Here is a 19,966-nt window from a genome sequence, read left to right as displayed (position 1 = left end):
TTTTTAAGATGTTAGTGAATTCTGTTTCTTTTCATTCTCGGAAATGGCAGGAAGCAGCTCCAGTCTCTGATTTCCATGGGTCACGTGCTGGGGATGTGATGAAGCCTGCAGCCTGCACTGTGTTGCTGAGCACATGGATTTCACCACTGGAACACAGGTGTGCTGCTTGTTAGCAAGCTGAGCAATAAAGATGTGCTGGATGTCATTGTTAATGTTTTCTTTTAAAAAGAAGCGTCAGTGTCAGCCGGGCAAGCTGGCTCACGCCTGTAATCCCAGCACTTTGGGAGGCTGAGGCAGGTGGATCACGAGGTTAAAAGATCGAGACCATCCCAGCCAACATGGTGAAACCCTGTCTCTACTAAAAATATAAAAATTAGCTGGGCGTTGGGGCATGTGCCTGTACTCCTAGCTACTTGGGAGGCTGAGGCAGGAGAATCACTTGAACCCGGGAGGCGGAGGTTGCAGTGAGCTGAGATCGTGCCACTGCACTCCAGCCTGGTGACAGAACGAGACTCCGTCTTAAAAAAAAAAAAAAAAGCATCAGTGTCCAGCTTCTTGAGTTTGGTAAATTCCAGGATGGCAAGCCTTTGTAGTGTCTTCTCGTCAACCTGAACGTCAGCTATACCATGCCTCCACCCTCATGTGGCCTGACCTGAGATGGTTCTGGTGGAGATGCCCTCTGTCACCCTGTCACTGGCCCAGCTCATGAGAGCCATTACCAAATATGTGAGCGTTCTTTAGAGTGAGGGTGACTCACGGGAAATTCATGTGGTTCTGCTTTCTACGCAAAGTTCGCATTTTCCTCACCTGCACTCTTTATGTTCTGCTGTGGTCCTTTGTGCTGGTGGTCACGGTCCTCCCGTCGTCACAGCATGGGATAGTAGTGGATTAGGAAAAGAGGTGTTGGTTCTCAGAAAAGGCATGATGGAAACCCAGAGCAGGAAGTGCTTTGTGCAGACGACAAAGAACCTTTTTTTTGCTTTTTCAGTTGTTTTCCCTTTTCTACTTACCTCTCATCCCTTTACAGTGTTATCTGTTTGCTTTACCTCTTTCTTACCTCCAAGCCCCAAAACATGGCAGGAGAGGATGTAACTGAGGTTCCCACGATAATTTAGAACACAGGAAATACAGCCTGTCTTGCTTTGTATCAGGTTTTTTTCTGGTAAGGAAGAGCTTTAATATCTTACGGCATGAAACTAGCTTTCCTGTAAAAAATCTAGAGTTAGCTTATCTCCAGGTAGGTACCTACTTTTGTGATCTCCACACTCCATCTTATTTTATGGGCCAGGTCTGGAAGTGCAGTTTGGACATCTCATCTGCTTTGCAGGGAGATGGGCATCAGGGCCTCCGTCGTGGGCTCTGTGATCAGGTTCTCCATCTCTGTGATAAGGCGCTTACTGCCAGTTGTGTTATTGGTTGTGACTTCTAGCAATGCCTGTGCTCAACAGTACTTCGTGGGCTGGTCTGATAATTGATTTCAGTTATTTTGTCTAAAACTCATTTCAGAAATGAAGATCTAGCAAAATGAAGTGACTCACTAAATTGCTGTACTCAACAAAATTCTGTAGCTTTATCTCATTCACTTGCAGTTTCTTTTGTTAAGCCTCGACACACTCAGTCTACTACATGTAAGAGCAAATCCTCCATATACCCCATCTCAAGGTACTGGGGTTGCATCATCTGGTGACATGTTGAGGAGGATACAGTGTTTGTGGGAACATTGATGGAAGGTTACTTGTGTTGGACGGTCATATTACAGGCACACCTCATTTTATTGTACTTTGCTTTATGTGTCTTCACAGATACAGTGGAGTTTCTTTTCCATATTGAAGGTTTGTGGGAACCCTGCTTCAAGCAGATCTGTTGGTGCCGTTTTTCCAACAGCATGTGCTCACTTTTTGGCATTTTTTTTTTTAGCAATAATATATTTTTAAATTAAAGTATATAATTGGATTCTTTAAGACATAATGCTATTGCTCACTTTCTACTATCATGTAGCGTAAACATTTTAATATGCACTGGGAAACCAAAACATTTGTGTGACCCACTTTACTGTGATATTTGCTTTATTGCAATGGCCTGGAACCAAGTCTGCAGCATCTCCGAGGGATGCTATACAGAGAAGCTGTCTCTTCGCAGTTCTTCTGGGTGTCTGAAAACATATCCACCAGAAACACCAAGTTGAAGTCATGTTCTCGCCTCTGCCCGTTTCTGGTGGCTCTGCTGGCCATTTAGAAGCACGTGGGAATGGCATGGCTCGGTGAGTTAAGAGGGTATGACAGTCGGGAGTGCATTTGATCTATAATTCATCACCATGATGTGAGGCTTTTAGGGGATAGCTAAGGGAAATGTAGTCAAGCCTGGACAGAGTGTAAAAACCGAACATTTGGCTGCTGCTGTCACAGCCTGTAAGTGTGGCCAGATGATGGTGGGACCCAGGGGACAGAGTGGCACTTGACACCTGCTGAGCAGAGGCCTAGTGGAAAGGCAGCGCGGGACATCCCGTTCCTTCCAGCCCCAGCGTTCAAGGGACTGCGAGTGGACAGCCCTGGCTTTATCTGTGAGCTGTTTGAAATCTGTAGTAGCAGAATGGGATTGTGAGTGTGGACGGTTTTGTGGGATGAGGGCATTTGGTTTATCAGTTCCCTGATTCTTAGTTCATAGTGATTTTCTGAGGCATAGAAGATGAGACTCAGTGTCTCTTCCCTGTAGCCACGGTTTTTACTTTCAGATGACTCATTTGTGGGTAGGATTTGGGGTTTTCTAAGGTTTGGTTGACTGTTGACAAGCTCAGCCTGGTGCCACGCCTTCTGCAGCGAGGCGGAGCAGCCCTCCTGGAGCTTCCTGCAGGTTCGAGGTCTCTCAGGGTGGTTTTTGTGGGCTTGTCCTGAGAGATGAGAAGGTGTTCTGTGGGAGTTGTGGTGGGATGGTCCAAGGACCTCTTGGAAACCATTTTTCAAACTAACTGGACCGTAGAACACCCATCCCTGTCCTGTCTGGAGTGTTGGGGGAAGCACCGCTGGAAACTCAAAGAGCTAGATGGCCCTGGTGCTGTACTGTTGGCCCCCCTCTGGCTGCAGTGTAAAGAACGACAGTGCATTTTGCTTCCCTGGATTTCCATTGGAAATAAATGTGGATCCTGCTCTTCAGCAGATGGGGAGGGGACTAATCCAACTCCACTGGTTGGGGATGGGACCAACACATTTGTGTGACTTAACCATGTGGTTCTGAGACCCTGGTGAAAGCCCAGTGACTTTTCATCTGGCCACAACTTCGTGGGGCTTGCATGTCAAGGGAGAAAAGGCAAAGACTTTCCTTTAAAGAAAACACAGAAGGGTGCCAGCAGGGGATAACTGAGTGAACCATATCCTGAATTAGGCGGGACCAGCTCTAGAAGCGCCAAGAGCAGGTTTGTCCTATGGGTGGTGATTGTGAGGTTTTGAAGTGCCTGCCAAGCCCCCATGCCAAGGCTTATGTTCTAGTTTTAAAAAGTGCTCTTTTGTCCAGGTAAATCTTTTATTTAACTCGTGCATCATTTCTCATTGCATTTAGGCCTTCCTTTTTGCTCAGAAGAGAAGTCTGGGTTGACTTTAAGCATTTGGCCGAAGTTCCTAACTTGGAATTAACGACCATGGGCAGAGTTCCACGTGAATTTCTCAACTGGACAAGTGGAACACAAGGACCCGAATTTTCTCTTCCCCTCAGATCGTCCATAGGTGAGATGTATGTGAACAGTGGTGGAGAATGGAAGCCTTCACTGTTTTGTTTATGTTTACCAGCAAATTATTACGGTTTGTAGGAAGAGCTCCCTCCTCCCTCACCCCCCAAATAGGAATGAGTTTGAACTGAGGGTCAGGAAGAGGGAAGTGGCAGGTTCGTTGGAGAGCTGCAGAGGGGCCTAGTTCTCACAGCGCACTGGCATCTCTCAGGATTGGGTAGCTATGGAGCCAGGCCAGTTCACACAAGAGTTAATATTAGTTCCATCTGGGATGTTCTACAGCAGGGACAGATAGCTTTACAGTGGTAGTTATTGAAATTTCCTAATTTAGTGCTCTTGATCAAATTGCTGACAACATACAGTTTTTCATTATCATAGTTATTAGAGTTTTAGGAGAGGCATTTTTTGAGGATGAGTGTTTTAAATAACACCTCACTGGTAATGAATATTCTTAGGTTTTCTATGCAGGCTGTAAAGTTGTTTTATGCCATGAGGGTGTGGAGAGAATGGTTTAAGAGTTGGAGAGGAGAGCAACTGTGTGCCAGAACCTTCCAACTGGGTGGGTGAGAGTGCTTTTGGGAACCTGTCCATATTCTTAGCACAGATCATGTCTTGCCCAAAGCGCTCAGAAACAACTAGTTGAATTTGGACATGGTGGCACGCGCCTATAGTCCCAGCTACTCAGGAGGCTGAGGCAGGAGGATGGCTTGAGTCCAGGAGTTCGAGGCTGCAAGTGAGCTGTGAATCTGCCACTACACTCCAGTCTGGAGACCCCGTCTCTTAAAAAAAAATTACTTCTTTATGTCATCTTGACAGACACCAAGAATTCTTGTGTATTGGAACGCAGAATTCAGGGATGGGGCAATAACAATTGCAAGCTAGTCCATGAAAGTAGGGTGGACACATGTGCATGCCCTGGGTCCAGCTGAGTCTGAAGCCCAGGTGTGATTAATTGGCAATGTAGTGTTCACTTTGTGAATTGCAAGGTTCTTTTCACATTCCTTTAATTTGTAATTTTGTTATAGATGTGGAAAGCATGGTATTTAATTTCAGATGCCACTTTTATAGTTATATCAGTTCGACATTAACAAGAGTTCATTTGGTAATCACACAAAAAGATGGGCTTAGTTACCATCTTTCTGGAGCCTACAAATTGGGACATTTTGCATGGGAGCAAGAGCAAACAGCCTGCCTTTTTCGTATTCCAAGTTCTTGATTCCAGAAGACATACTGCATTCATTCCTGTTCAATAGAGTGACAAAAAGGGTAACTTCGCACAGACCCTAATGAAGCTGGTATCTGGCTGGTGAGTGGAAATATATCTGGAGGTCACACTAGATTAGTAAATACCATCCAGACTTGTCACTTGCACATCATGAATGACTGTCATCAGCATGGGGAAGATTGGGGTGCTCATCCATCCCAAGGCCCCCTGTAAAAAATCATAGGTGACTGTGTTCAGCCAGTGACTGGCTGGGATGGAGTCTGGGCAGTCCCGAGGCAGCAAAACCCCTTAAGAGCTCACTAGCCTCCATTCCTTAGCTGTTTGGCCAATCTCTGTTGCCTATGAGTTGGAGCTCACAGGTGGACCAAAGGCAGATCAGGCGGGCCCGAGAGCCATGCTGGCGTGGCCTTCTAAGCCTGGGCCCAGGAAAGCTTTTGGCCTTCTACGGTTACGTAGGTTGGAAGGCAGTGGACACAACCTACGTTTGGTGGCTAGGCTCTTCTGCAGGCAGGCTGTGAGAGCTTCACTGCGGGTCATCTCAGTACCCAGCAAGACTCAGTAGTGGTTGTTGCCACTGCTTGGATTTTTTTTTTTTTTTTTTTTTTTTTTTGCTTGCTTTCTCCTTTTGGGGGAAAAAAGAGTAGGTGAGAGTATATATAAAACACGATTGTCTTGGCAATTGGTGCCTGGTTTTCCACTTTTTTTTTTTTTTTAAATTTTTTATGGTTTTGGAGTCGGTCTTGCCGTGTTGCGGAGGCTTCAGTGCAGTGGAGCAGTCATGGCTCACTGCAGCCTCGACCTCTTGGGCTCAAGTTGTCCTTCCTCTGTGGTCCCCTGAGTAGCTAGGACCACAGGTGCTAGTACTCCTGGCTAATGTTAAAATTGAGGGTCTTGCTGTGTTGTCCAGGCTGGTCTCAAACTCCTGGGATCAAGCAAGCCTCCTGCCTCAGTTTCCCAGTGTTGGGATTACAGACAGGTGTGAGCCACCATGCCTGGCGTAAGATATATTTAAGTCAGCAGAAAACCCAAGTGCCATTTTAATATAATTCAGATAATCCTGAGTCAAGCTTTGTAGGCTGAGGTAGATGAGGGGCCTCCCTTGAGGTCCCTCTGCCTCTGGTGTCATTGTGGGTCACCAGCCACTGTGGTTGTGCGTTTACAGACTTACTCTCTGGCTTTCCCCGGTGTCTGCTTCCTCCTTTAATCTCTTTGTGCCTAAGCTCAATGGCCAATGCTTAGCTCTGCCGAAGCCTGACAATGGGAACGAAATCTGCTGGCGTCTTGTCTGCAGTGTGGGATACATGTAGTTGGTCTTGCTAAAAAAGAATTTGTCAAGCAATGGTGTGACAGCTGGAATAAGCACTTTATTTTTTAAAAATGACAATAGAAAAGTACCTTTAAACAGTTATAAAAGCATAATAGACTGCAGAAGTGGCTATTTTCCTTAGGAGTACAGGCATCTCACCAAGAGCCGATTGGCACTGAGGGCATAAGCAGGTCCTTGAACACCAAAGTGGATCCGTCACAAGTCCTTGAGCTAACTGCCCTTTCCCCTTATTTACGGTAAGAAAGAGCCCCTCACTCCTGGCCTTGGTTTTTTGTGTTGACCTTTAAAAGCTTCTTGACATCTTTATATTTCTAATGGAAAATAACAAAACAAAAACCCAAACCAACCAGGTAATCATGACATTGAAATTTTCAACATAAGCCGAGCAGATAATAGGAAAGACTGTGTTTGGCAGCTGAATTTAGGTCAGTGTGGTTTTACAAATGGCTTCTGTACAAGGGGAGAGGTTGAGCTGTCATGAATTCTGGAGATGTGTCAACTGACAACACCAGACTGACTTTGGCTTTGACAAAGTCTGAATAGAATTGGTTCCAAATGCCCACTGCCTCCGTCTCCTGTGCGGTGTGGCAGGACGTCTCACAGTGAGCACACGCCATTTGGGAGCTCATGGTATGTGGTCGGTTTGGCCCAGTGCCGCCAAGAGTTGGGAACACCAGCTCAGTTCAGCTGGTGAGTTCAGCTGGTGTTTTGCAGACATCACTTTGGAGATAGAGACATGAGCTGCCCACTGCAGCCAGGTGGGTTGGGCACAGCCAACCCCTTCAAGGGCCAGGGCTGGCCTCCCAAGCCAAGGTTTTCCCTTACCAGTGAGGTGGGCTCTGCACTTCCACTGGGGGAGCAGGGATGCGGGGCTGGCTTGTGGAAGGTAGGTTAGGCATCGAGTGGCTACACATACAGGAGAGTGGAAACATAAAACTGCACAAACTCACACTTGGCACACAGTTGATATAGTCACAGCTGGAGCTGCCAGGGCTTTCTAAGGGCACACTCAGCAGTTCTTACCAATGATGTTTTCTTGCCCAGTTGTTCAGCAGTTCTTACCAATGATGTTTTCTTGCCCAGTTGTGAATAAGCCATAGGTAGAAGCTCCTGGAGGCTTCTGGTTGATTGTCTTGCAGGGCTGTCCTACTAGAACTGGGATCCTAGACCTAACACTGCAAATAACAGTTCTGTTTCTAACATCTAACACCATGCTACTAATTTACCCTGGACTTCGGCCAGGCACAGATTTCTATATATTCACAATACAATTCAGGATATTTTGATAATATTTGGAAACATGCCTCAAACATGCAACTTACTTCAGAGGAAAAAAATAGATATTTTTAATTACAAGCATTCAAAAGTCAAGAACAGAAACTGTGATCCAAACCAGTGTAAGATCGTCCATCCCAGCATACTTAAAATGTTTGGTATAAAAATACTCACTTTTCTTGGTTTTATTGTTGACTTCTCTTAGGTTTCGTTTGAAAATATCTCCAAACTGTACAGAAATTTCAGACCATGCATTCACAAATAACACGCTATTTCTTACAATTATACAGTGTAAAAGAGTAAAACATTTTTATTATATTTTTTTCTTCGAGAAAAACAGATGTGTGATAGAGGCTGTGACAAAGTCTTGAAGGGATCAAAACTGGGCAAGGGTTTTTCAAGCCTGAAACAGAAAGAAAACATGTTAGGAGAGCAGGTGTCAACCCCTCCCTAGTTGAGATGGCTTCGTCCTGGAGATGCTGTGGATGGGAGAACGGATGGGTTAGATGACAGTGTGCGGATGTGTGTATAGAACATATCTGCTGACCACATGTGTCAGTGGTCTCACCTTGCTTAGAAACATGGGGCAAGTCCTTGGCTCCTGCCCACAGACCCCTACCCTGGCCCAGAGGTTTTCTTGAAACACATCTCAGCTATATTGTATTATTCAGTCACTCCTTTTCCTGCCATCTTACCAGCATGTCACACACGTTTGAGAAGTTGTAGAAAAGGTGTATGCAGAAGGCAATCAGCTCAGCATACACTAGAATTTTGTACAGGCTTATTTGTGTGCCGAAAGAGGCCATAAAGAAAAACAGATAATTATTGATAACCTATTTAAATGTCCCAAGTTAGATTTTGTCCCAAGTTAGATTTGGGAAAATGTGTTTTAAAAAGTCCTGAAATGAGAATATTTAGGTGACCACTGAAACATAGCGTACGGGATGAGCTTGTAAATGTTCACACCAAATCTGTCCAATTTGTATCTGACCTGTGACTTTTCACTGCCCAGTTTTTGGACGACAGTATGAGTGGGTAGCGGGTAACGGCCGGCGGAGCAGGGGCAAGCCAGGCAGAGCTTTCCACAGTGGGCCCTGGACACCCCGGACCTTCTCTGTGACGGGCGACTAATACTTGCCTGTCTCTTTAGGTTGTGGCAAATAAATAATGACATTAGTTCTAGCACATCCACTTAAGTATGCTTACTGTAGACAGCCCTCAAGGCAGCCAAATCCAGACTCATCCCTGTGCACCCCTGGCCTGTCCCTGCCCTTTACACCGACCTCATTTCCTGTCCTCTTGGCTCATCTGCTCCTTCCACTCCACCATCACCATCTTAGGGCCACCTGTGCAGATGTGTGCTTCTACCTCGAATCTTCATCTACTTTGCTTTGGGCAGCATGACAACATTCCTAAATCACTCTCCACCCCTGCTCATCTTTCCAGTGGCTTCCAAATCCCTAACACATCCTTCAAGGCCTTCAAAAGCCTGGCCGCAGTCTAGTTTCAGCAAGAGCGTGCCATGCCTGTTCTTACTTCCTCTCTTCTGTTACTAGTCCCCTCAGCATATACAGGCCACTGTCTTTCAGAACTCATGCCTCTGGAGATCTTAAGGGCTTCCTCCTCTGAGCTCCTCACAGGGGTTCTCACTGACCAGGCCACTTTAGCTTCGACAGGGATCATCCTGCATTATTTTCCTGAGACCTTTTCCTTCTCCTCAAACCCCAGACACAGTCACTTGCAGGTGGCCCAAATGCAAACCCTCCATTCAAACGCTTAGACTGTAGGACACACAAAACAGGAGTGGTGGGTCATTTATGGCATGTGGCACTGAGACATGGGCCCCTGGGGTTGATGGCGTCTGGCCTGGGAGCAGGCCAGGGGACCCACTTTGGGTTCTGTACACCAGTCCAGGGGCACCCTGAGCCTCCATGGGTAGCCGCAGCCCTGATGAGGGGGATATGGTGGCTCCAGCTTTCCTGGGTAATGAACCACGCAGCTTCCCAATGCCCCAGCCCCTGAGCAGGCGGAATGGCTGCCTAGGAGGGCTAATCTGAAGAGAGAAGGAACATACATAGGCAGGAGGAGGGCGGGAGCAAGTCCATAACTGCCATGTAAATGGGATCCTTGCATGGGAAAGGAATGTAGTCACACTACCACAGATGATCCCAGACTGAACAGAAGGTCAAAATGTGGCTATTTCAGTCACTGTAAACAAGGAGGAGGTTTAGCTAGGAGCGGAGTTCAAACCTTGGAATGTCTTAACAAGGACATTTTAAACAGAATCCAAAGACATCTGGGAACACAGCCCCACGGAGGGATGGCGGGGTCAGGGTTGGGAACGCATAAGGCTCTGATTAGGAGCAGGTTCTCCTCGCGGGGCCTTCCTGGAAGGGGCCGACTATGACATACAGGTGATGGGACGTCAAGACAGGGAACAAATCTCCTTATCTCAGGTAAGTGGGAACAGTCCCAGTTTGAAGACACTGGAGCATGTCTCTTGGTCTCTTAAGGAATATTACACAATTCTAAAACACTGCATTTCGGGTCTTTGGTGGAACTCAGAACGTGGGGACAGATGGGCCTGGGGTCAGGATGCCCGCTGCCTGCCCCTCACTCTGCGGTCTCTTCGCACGCACTCAGGGTCTCTGTCCGATGCCTTGGGAGATTTTTCTCCCAGAGGAAAGCCTCCCTTGATCCATCTGCAGCTCTGTGACCTAATTCCTGAGGATTCCTTCCCCAAGAGTTTCTAAGGCTTCCTGGTTACCAAGTCAGATAAGGAATGTTCTCCCCCCAACTCCAAATAAACATGGGCCATCATGTGGCAAAGGTTCCTAATTAAGAGTGCTTCAGTTTTCATTTAATACCTGTCAGCTTCATCTTCAAAAAATCAGGTACTGATATTAATTTGTAATAGAGAGATTTTCAAACGTGTCACTGAAAAAGTTCACGGTCTCTGGAGCCTCTAGGGGCACGGTCTTCTGCAGTTTGGAACTCCATTCCAGCCCTGGGGGCCCATGGAGAACGGCCCATCTCTGCCCTCCAAGGGTAGGTCACATAAGCACTGTTGTCTGACCTCAGATTTGGGAAGAGAAAAGCCCCCTCCAAACTCGCTGCTGTAACCCAGAGAAGGCCCCAAGAAATTGTGAGCCCCACCTTAACACACTGGTGCTGAGAACGCCACTGCTCCCCTCCATGCTGGCTGCTGCCGCTCTCTCAGGCACATCTGGGGCATTTGCAACCTGACCCTCAGCTGCCCCCAGGACCGTGACCCAAACCTGTCCCCTCTTTTCTGTCTCCCGCCACTAGGCCCTTCCGTGGCCTACCAGGAAAACTCCTGCTCCTTGCATTGTTGTTACTTTGGTTGACTTGCTGCATTTAAAAATCATGATGTCTAACCAGCATTCAAAAATTGCATAAGTGGAAAAAAATGTGCAAGTGGCGTAATTGGTTTTTAAATATCCCCAGGAGGAAGAACAAAATCATGTCTTTTAAAAAAGTTTGAGTGAGTGATGACTATTAAGAGCTTTGACAAAAGGAAAAGCTAGAAGGCCGTGGGCCTAGTGGGATAGACCCAGCTGCCCTATGTGATGTGAAAAAAGCTTGGGTTAGTGCAAGAAACAGGCACCCCGGGAAAAATGCCCAAAGTGCAGGGTCCGGCTTCCTGTAGGAAAGCTCCCTGGGGTGGTGGGAGGTGGGTCGCCCAGTGTGGCACACACCTGATGCCTGCTCCTGGGTCGGCAATGAGAGGTATGGTCGGAGTATGAAGTGACTTAAGCCCCTCAAATGCGGCCCCACCTCCTTGGCCAGAACCGCTTGGTTCTCTGTAGCAGGAATCTTGTTCCCTTCAGACTCCTCTTTTTTCACAGGCCCCTCAGAGGGATGCAGCCTGCCGCTTTATTTAGGCTGAGACATAAACCACCATAGACTCGCCCCTGGCATTCCTGCCGCTCTAAGCCAGGCTTTCCAGAGACCCAGCAGCAAGGTCACCTCTGGGAATGCTACAGGAGGATTTTTTTTTAGACTACATTTCCTGCTAGTAGCTAACGAACTGAGGAGTGACAGGTGATACCGACTGAAAAGACAGATCACTAAAACCATGAACTACTAAGAGGCCCACAGTCTGGAGAAATTCATTGTGAATTCTGATTCAGTCATGCTCCAGGGTAATTATCCTATGTCCCTAAGTCATCAAATGGCTGATCATATGCAGTATAACTGGATTAATAAGACGGGGGGATATACACATTACATCTGAAACAGATTTCCAAATAATAATTTCCCCCCAAAAAAGGCGATGCTTAAAGGGAAAAGCTTCGTTTCAGTAACATTTCCCTAGGTGGAATCCCTCACTCCAGGTGCCGCTGGACAGCCAGATGTTCGTGGTGCCAGCCTTACCTAAGGAGGACATGGTGAGCACCAAATACTGGGGTGATGCGCTTTAAAAATGTATCAGTTGCTGTCCTGGGATGACCTTCCCTGGCAGGCCGTGTTGGAGCAGATATTAAAGAGCTACGGGCAGAATCACCTGGGGTGGAGGGGCACGAGCACCTGGAATGCCAGACCCCACCCCCAGAGGCCCACAGTTCCCACGTGTTCGCCATGCCGCCCCTGAGGGCTTGTTCAGCCCTGACTCTGTTACTCACCAGCATGCTCCAGTTTTGTAGAACAGCTAGAGAACAGTAGCCACCACTGAAGATTGCATTAATACCCACAAGACAGATTGCAGCCGCCATCACACACCTGGGACCTGGGATGAAGAAAGATCACCCGTTAACGGTGCACAGTAACCTCCACCTGAGGCTGCCTTGGTCTTGAAGACTGGCCTGTTCTGAGGGCAGAGAGCCAAGAGAGGCAACGCCGAAAGAGATCAAAGGCCTCTGCTGCTGAGCTGAGGACCAGAGGCTGCTGCAGAATGGCCTTGGATATGCGACATGAAAAGCTCTCAGCCAGGAAAACGCACTGAGGACTTGGCGGAGCAAGTAAGAGGAGGCTTCTGGGGGCCAGCGAGGAAGGACATTCCAAGAAAAGCATGTGAACTCTTCGCTGAGGGCGCACTAGGAGGCTGCAGGCCCAGCAAGCAGGACTCTACACCCACGTCCCTGTGGTTGCATCCCAAGGGCTGTGGCCTAGACCCGGAGGACTGTCCAAAGGCCCTGCAGAGGAAAGGCATGGGACCTGAGGCCCCCACACAGCAAGATCCAGAAACAGCCACCTCCAGGAGCTGAGGAGCTTTGGTCAGCCCAAGGCCATAGGAAATCCCTGTCTGTCACAGGCACCAAGGACTAAACTTTGCTCCAAGCACCTCCTGGAAAACAAAAACTAAAAGGATGCACATTTGTGAAGATATCTGGCTACTTGTACCCTAGGGTCTGAGAATTTTGAAATACGAAGGTGCAAAGACCTAGCAAAGAATCAGTTTCTAATATTCCCCCTGCAGGCACGGCTGCCTCTGAGCCGGCTGGTTACAGCAAGGATTCCAGTGCCAGGGAAGGAAGCCCAACTCCCTGCATGTGGACACCAGCGGTCCTATTTCCCACTAACATTTCTCAGATCTCCCTCCCTGCAGACAGGTCGTGTCCAGTATGCGAGGCTTATGAGAACTGGAGTGCATAACGTACTGCTGCGGACTGTCCGGGTTCCCCAGAAAGGTGGCAGTGGCTCAGCTGGCACCTCTGAGTGGTCCCACCAGGACTCTTCAGGGAGAGGGGACTGCGTGTGCTGAAACCCAGCTCTGGAATCAAGGGTGAGCCTGAAGACTACCTTCCTAGGACATCTCTCTCCTCAGATTTAAGGAAGAAAACATTTTCCCCAGAACTTCACTATGCAACATTAGATGATTCTAGTTTCCTAGCAAAAGTTGGGTTACTTGAGAACAGGAAAATAATCATCTTTGCACATGAAACCGATCAGCTCACCCAACCTCTCCAGGCCCCCTCCACACAGGAGGGAGAGCACGAGCCACCCAGAGCTGCAGAGCCAGGCCACACTTCCCGGGAGGCTGTATTTTTAGGATGATTAAGAAGCCTCTGGGCTTCAGCTAATCAGTGCGACTCATACAAGTACTGGGATCCTGGGACCCTCCCTCTCCTCCATGTCCCCAGGAGCATAGGGGACAACCCGCTCCTGGGACCTCAACAACAGTTGTCTGCACCCCCGGGGTTACCTGGGGGGGAGGGGGGGCAGTAACATGAGCCAGAGTCCAGCCAGGAATTGCTCTCAGGAGTCGCGGAGCCCCCAGACCCCATGGCCTGGTCTGAACACGTGGCTACCCTCTTTGAACTTCTTCCAGGGAAGAGTCAGGCAGCTCTGCCAGTGCACATGCTCAGGAGTCTCCAAGGACTCCAGACAGATCCACAGAAAACACAATGGGCAGGAGCAGGTTGGGGGGCCGCAGTTTTCACTGCATTTGGTTGTCACGTGGTTTGTAGAGGAGCTCGGTAAGTGCTTGTGATGTGGCACAGTCCGGAGGACAGTGGTGGCTAGAGGGGCACCCACCACGTCCACAGGACTGGCAGTGTGGAGGGTCTTCAGGCCCACCCCTACCTTTAGAGCTCAGATGGGAACCATAACAGACTCCAGAGCTGGAAAGAATTGCAGAACCAGGCTTGCGTCTCCTCACTGGGAAAATAGAGAAAGGTCTCTGAGGAGGGCCCTGCGCGCTCTCCCAGTGATTCCTTAGTGCCGCGCCGCATGGGAGCCAAGCCTGCTGCACTTCCAGTCCATTTACTTTAAGATTACAGGAGTTAAATATTTTCCAAGCCTCACTAAAGTGGAATGTGTTCTGAAAAACCCCGTATAAAGCTGGTGAAGTTCTAGGTCTTTGCTGAGATGTTACCTTCTCAGGCGGACCCTGCCTGCTCTGCTACCTTGAAGCAGAAGGCACCAGAAGTGCTGGCCGCACCACAACACTGAGCTGCTTACCTGGCCTTATTATTTATTCCCTGAATACTATCACCACCCAAACTATTATGTCTATTTGATTACCTATTACCCATCTCCTCCCCAGGACGCTGCAGCTGCTCACCGTATTAGCCTTAGGTATGACGGACAGTTATGGCGTTAGTAGCCTTAGGTGTGATGTGCAGACCTCGCAGCCTCGTACTGGTTGCTGGGTGCACCGCAGTGTGACAGCATGACATGGACAGGTGGCTTTCTCCTAAGGGGAGGCCAGGGTGACAGCAGGAGCCACCACAGCTGTCTGGGCCTCTGGAGCCCCAGTGCCTTTCCTCCTTGTTAAGCTCTAAGCTCCACCTGGGCACCAGCATCTGGGACTCTACTGAGGATGACTCAAGCTCACAGCCAAAGACAGGCAAGGCCGTTCCACCCAAAACAGAAGAGAAGGGAAAAATAGCTCCAAATTCCGCCATGTTCTCTCTTGCCATTTCCTTCTCCAATCTGGAGAGGCTGTAACTACATGTGCTTATAATTTCTGGGCTCTGGTCCCGGTCCATGGCCAGGAAAATTTCAAGAGTCCTGAAAGAAGACGTCCCCCTACACCCCACTTGGCTCCCAAATGCTGGTTCTTCCCTTTCACGAACAGTTCAACTCTGAATATCCATCAAGGAAAGCTGCCTCTCTCTCACTGCATGTAAGGAGTGACAGCAGCATTGCTCATGCTCTCCTGTTCTCAGTGTATCTGGGAAACTGACAATTCTCAATCGTGATTCTGTATTCTGGGCTCTCTGGCACATGGCTGAACCATCAGCAAAACTCTAGTGATGCAGACACAGCCTGTGGCCAGACTCAACACCATCCATCAGCAAGAGGCGGAGCAAATTAAAACACCAGTAACACCCTGTCCCCCTCTGACCCCCCCTCTCCTGATGGCCTTGCTTATGCCACAGGAACAGCATGCACATGGCCTGTACATGCCCTCAGCTTGGCTCTCCTCACAGCAGGCTGGTCTTGCAGGATCGTGAGTGGTAACTCCCTCTCCTGTACATGTGTCCACAGTTCTCTGCCATTAGAACTTAAGCTCCTGAGGGGCACAGGCCTGTTTTTTCATTTTTGTATCTTGGACACAGCAGACACAACAAATGTTTGTCTAGAGAATAAAGTTCTTATTTACATATCTAGTCTAGTCACTGATTTCTCTTTAGCACTAAGAAGTCCAAGTACATAAATGAAAAATCCTTGAAGGACCTCTGGGAGTGCTGGCCTTTGAGGATTTGGAAGGACGGCATCACTCCTGCTCGTCTTCTGTTCTTTCCGTGCTGGGAAAGCGAGATGGGGAAGAAAGCCCTCCCCGCCGAACGGAGAGAGCCATGTGGGCCTCTGCCAATGAATGGTATGCGCCTTTCATTTGGCCTTTTTGACAGACTTGTTCTGGTTTAAAAATGTTTATATTAGCTCATCAGCACCACTGTTTCCAATTCTAATTTACATTTGCCTAAGATTACACAGCTTGGATTATGGGCCATCTTGGAAAGGACTTGATCCAAGAGACTAGAAGGAGCTGAAATAATAGATCCGCACTGAGCTAGTCTAACTTTAGATGGGCTGGGAGACTAGACTCCCCTGCGTGCAGGAGTAACGGGCACCATTATCCATACTCCTTCCTCACCTGCTCCCCACAGGCTCCGAGGAAGGAGTCTGGCCCATGGCCCAAGCTTAGCTCAGAACAAATGATTCATCCACGGGAGACATTACATACTCTTTTTTTTTTTTTTTGCAACAGAGTCTTGCTCTGTCACCCAGGCCAGAGTACAGTGGCGTGATCTTGGCTCACTGCAACCTCTGCCTCCCGGGTTCAAGCGATTCTCCTGCCTCAGCCTCCCTAGTAGCTGGGATTACAGGCGCCCACCACCATGCTTGGGTAATTTTTGTATTTTTAGTAGAGACGGGGTTTCACCATGTTGGCTGGGCTGGTCTCAAACTTCTGGCATCAAGTGATCCGCCTGCCTCAGCCTCCCAAAGTGCTGGGATGACAGGCGTGAGGCACTGCGCCTGGTCCATTACATATTCTTATTCGGATCTTATTCGGATCTAGGGCTTTTATTAGCCGTACTTCCAAAGGAGGGCAATTGTTCGTCCTTCTAGTAGCCATTGCTGAAGGGTCTGTGAGAAATGATTTGGAAAAAAATTAGGTGAGCAGATACAAATGAAACCCAGGATCTCTGTCACTGGAACCCACGCAACTGCTTCACAATGGATGTCTTCTCTGTGGCCTACATAAATTCTTAAGGGGAAAAAAGCCCTTCCTTAGGTCCCAGGCCAACATCCTTTGCCCACTTCTCTACCAACTGAAATTGCCAGGTTGAAGGTCTTCTCTCACCATGCTTGACTTTCCTAAAGCATCTGACTGACAGAAGTGGCCGGCGCCCCCTGCTTCTCCAGCCCCCTCTCCACTCTCTGGGGGCTGCTCTTTCTCTGCTGACTCTTGGCTCTCAGATGTGCTTGGCAAGTGGCCTCTCTTCCAGTTTCACGAACTTCCTCAATGGTCAGTTTATGCTGAGGGTCAGGTCAATGTTTCAAGCCATGCCTTCTCTTGTGTGCTTCAGAATTTCCAGTTACCTCATCCTAGGCACCTCTAGCTGAACACCCTACCAGCCTCTGACAATGGAGAGCTCAACACACTGTCATGGAATAGGGAGGTGCTCACAGCAGGGTCCGCTCAGTGCCATCTGGAGTTGTAAGGCAGTGCTGGGCACCATGGTGACGGGGAGGTTCCTATGCAACCAAATAAGTAAGGCTTTGGGATCTGTATTTAAAAGTCAATTATGGGCATATGAAGACGAAACATGGACTTACAAAATTCTGGACTTCATAGACCCTAGACTATATCTCAGATATAGTCTTATGGCTTAAAAATGGTATTCCCTGGAGCAAAAAAATCTCTCCTAAAAAGCAAACTTTTAGAATTCCCAAAATAATTAAACATTTTAAAAGAACATTTTATCTATCATGAATTGTTAATAAAGGACATTTAAGAGACAATTACCATTTCCTAACACTACCATTTAAGAAGGATACTTATGCGCGCACACACATGACATGTAATTTCAGAATAAGGGACAAACAAAAGTAGTACAAGAAAAGCTACTACATTGTCTGGGTTTTTAAATATCATCACAGATTAATGAGCAGTATCACACATGAATACTCATCCAAGGATCTCTATATATGGGGGCCTCTGGTTTCGTTTCTGGCTAAGAGGTTAGGATATGGTTCCCCCAGGCATGAAACATTAGTCTCCTAAGATTCTGTGAAAAAAGGATGACCTGGTTTCAAGTAAGCTTGAGGAACACCGTGTACCAGAGCCCCCTCCTCTTAAATATTCATGATGTTCATATGGTAATAAAGGCTCTGAGATTCTTTGGGTAAAGAAATTTGTTTCACTGACCTTGGAAGGATTTGTGTACTTCACCTGCGATTGCCCCTGAGAACTATTATTATTTGGCCCCACTCGAATATGAAGTATTTGAGTTAAAATATGAAATACATTGGGTTAGAGGAAGAGTAGATACAATTTTAGCTTCCTGATGCTGATGTCCTAAAGCACAGAGCGCTCTCTCTCAACTTTCCTATCCCTGCCATCAGAGAAAGAGCCGTGAATGGCCAGGTGGCTGCTGGGCTATGACTGGCTGCTCTGAGAATCGTCTGTGGGCTTCTGACACTCTCATGCCCATTACTCATCTCTCTACTGTCTGCTGAGACCTCTCCTTTGCGAACACAGAAGGGGTCTTCTGACTCGGACCTGAGCTCATCCAAAAGGGCCGGCCGGCCTCCTGCGTGATGAGAACTTCAAACATGAAGTCCACACTCAGCAGTCCTCCCAGATCTTGAAGGTGACCTGACCCACCAACTGAGACTTCAGGTCAACAGGGCAACTTACCTTGTACAATAAACCCTAGCACTCTTTAAAAATCTTATTAATGCTCTCTTTCTTCTTCACTGACAGGCACTGACCTGCGCGAGTTCAGCTCTAGTGTCTTTTTCTTGTGAGAGGTCTGAAACATTTCTCCATTAAGTGGAATCTAAGTTGACCAGGGGCCTGTTCTTTCCACAGAATGCCTCTCCAGAAGAGTCTATCTAAATGGCTTCAAATGATCTAACAAAAGCACATGGACTCAGTATTAATGGTAGAAAAAGAAAAGAACACTAGTTTAGTTTGGAAGTATTTTTATCTTACAATAGAAGTCTCCAAGGAAAGGCCCATGACACTATTGTAAAATCAGGTGCACAGGTTTGCCATGATCTCTTTAGCATTTCTAACAGGATGAGGATCAGGCCCCTCCCTCTTCTCATTTTTCTTCCTATTTCATGAAGGAACTGTGTAAACCAAGAGAAGACTGATGGTGGAACTAAAACATTCTGAAAACTTAACTCTAAGTAGACTCTCCAAATTCACATACTAAATTAGAGTTTAGAAGAACAGTGCCTTGTACTTAACAGAAATTCAGAATTTCTGAATTACAGAAGGCATTTGGTATTTTGTAGAAATGGAGAAAAGGCATTTGGTAGTTCTCTGAAGCAACGTTAGGCCTAAAATGGCACAAAAATGCCCATTTAGGATAGTGCTTCCTTCATGATGAAAACCTTAAAGGAAAGCCTGCTGGAACTGTGCACTGCACCTTTGGTAGGAAAAGGAGGTATTTTATAACAATTAGTACTTTGGATATGATGTATGCAGGGAAACTCATTCTAATAAATCTCCCATAATCAACTACTGTGCAAATTAGTGGATGACTATTCCTGCAACTTAAGGTTTTGGTTTAATGCTGGCAGCAGGTGAACTACAATTAGGTAATAAAATGTTCTGACAGCTGTTCTACAGAAATTAGCACTGACTGCTTATTTTTAAGTGGGGAGGCCAGGTACTGGTTTCCTAAGTTAGATTCAAAGAGACTAGCACCCGTACCTAGGTGAAAATTTCCTCTCGGAAAAGATGCACTGCTATGTAGTTCAAGTGAGTTTAACAAAGATGGACAATCAAAGGAGGTGCATAAGGTGTGGGTGCAGAGAAAGGAGGAGAGCTGCGTTCATGGCGCACCCACCATGTACAGATGTGTTCTAGGGGCTTCGCACATTCCAAAGGAAAGCGAGTACTTACATAGTATTCAGCAGAACTGACGGGACTTCCAGCCCTGAGAAGTAGCCTCGGAGGGAGGGAGCCAGCGCATCTGAAAAGACATGGGAGAAGGCCGTGAGCCAGGGCTCCCCAGCATATTCCCATTCTCACGGAGGGTCCTGCTTGGCTACCACTTCCCTACTGTTCCAAGATGGTACCCACTCACACTAGCCTGTGAGGGTCTCTTCCCCAAGGGGCTGAAAAGCATCAGAGCGGTGTCCTGAGAGGCGTTCCACACACCTTTATGAACACACGGGCAAGCTCTCTGAGGAAAGCACCCACCTCGAGAAGTGCCCGAGGTTCCACCAACTCCTCTGCTCTCATCCTCCTCTTAAAGGTTAGCAGCCA

General features: G+C 47.7%; 1 protein-coding gene across 7 annotated transcripts in view; it reads right to left on the bottom strand.

Moving 5' to 3' along the window:
• Positions 1-7,827: 7,827 nt before the first annotated feature.
• Positions 7,828-19,966, bottom strand: part of RBPMS (RNA binding protein, mRNA processing factor) — a 186,189-nt gene continuing 174,050 nt past the window's right edge. For 5 of the 7 annotated variants that reach the window (XR_010134954.1, XR_010134951.1, XR_010134952.1 and 2 more), the window contains 3 exons: positions 19,601-19,670; positions 12,192-12,295; positions 7,828-7,948 (listed from right to left, as the gene is read on the bottom strand). Coding sequence is in view for 2 of the 7 variants with exons in the window: in XM_063709186.1 (XP_063565256.1) it covers positions 19,608-19,670 (63 nt within the window). In the remaining 5 variants the exon portion in view is untranslated. The remainder of the gene's footprint in view (positions 7,949-12,191; positions 12,296-19,600; positions 19,671-19,966) is intronic. The other 2 variants (XM_063709186.1, XM_055348350.2) reach the window with 1 other exon arrangement.

The sequence above is a fragment of the Gorilla gorilla genome, chromosome 7, assembly GCF_029281585.2.
Source record: "Gorilla gorilla gorilla isolate KB3781 chromosome 7, NHGRI_mGorGor1-v2.1_pri, whole genome shotgun sequence".
NCBI classification, from domain to species: domain Eukaryota; kingdom Metazoa; phylum Chordata; class Mammalia; order Primates; family Hominidae; genus Gorilla; species Gorilla gorilla.
The sequence above is the reverse complement of the archived record's forward strand: the minus strand, read 5'-3'. Positions and strand labels throughout refer to the sequence as shown.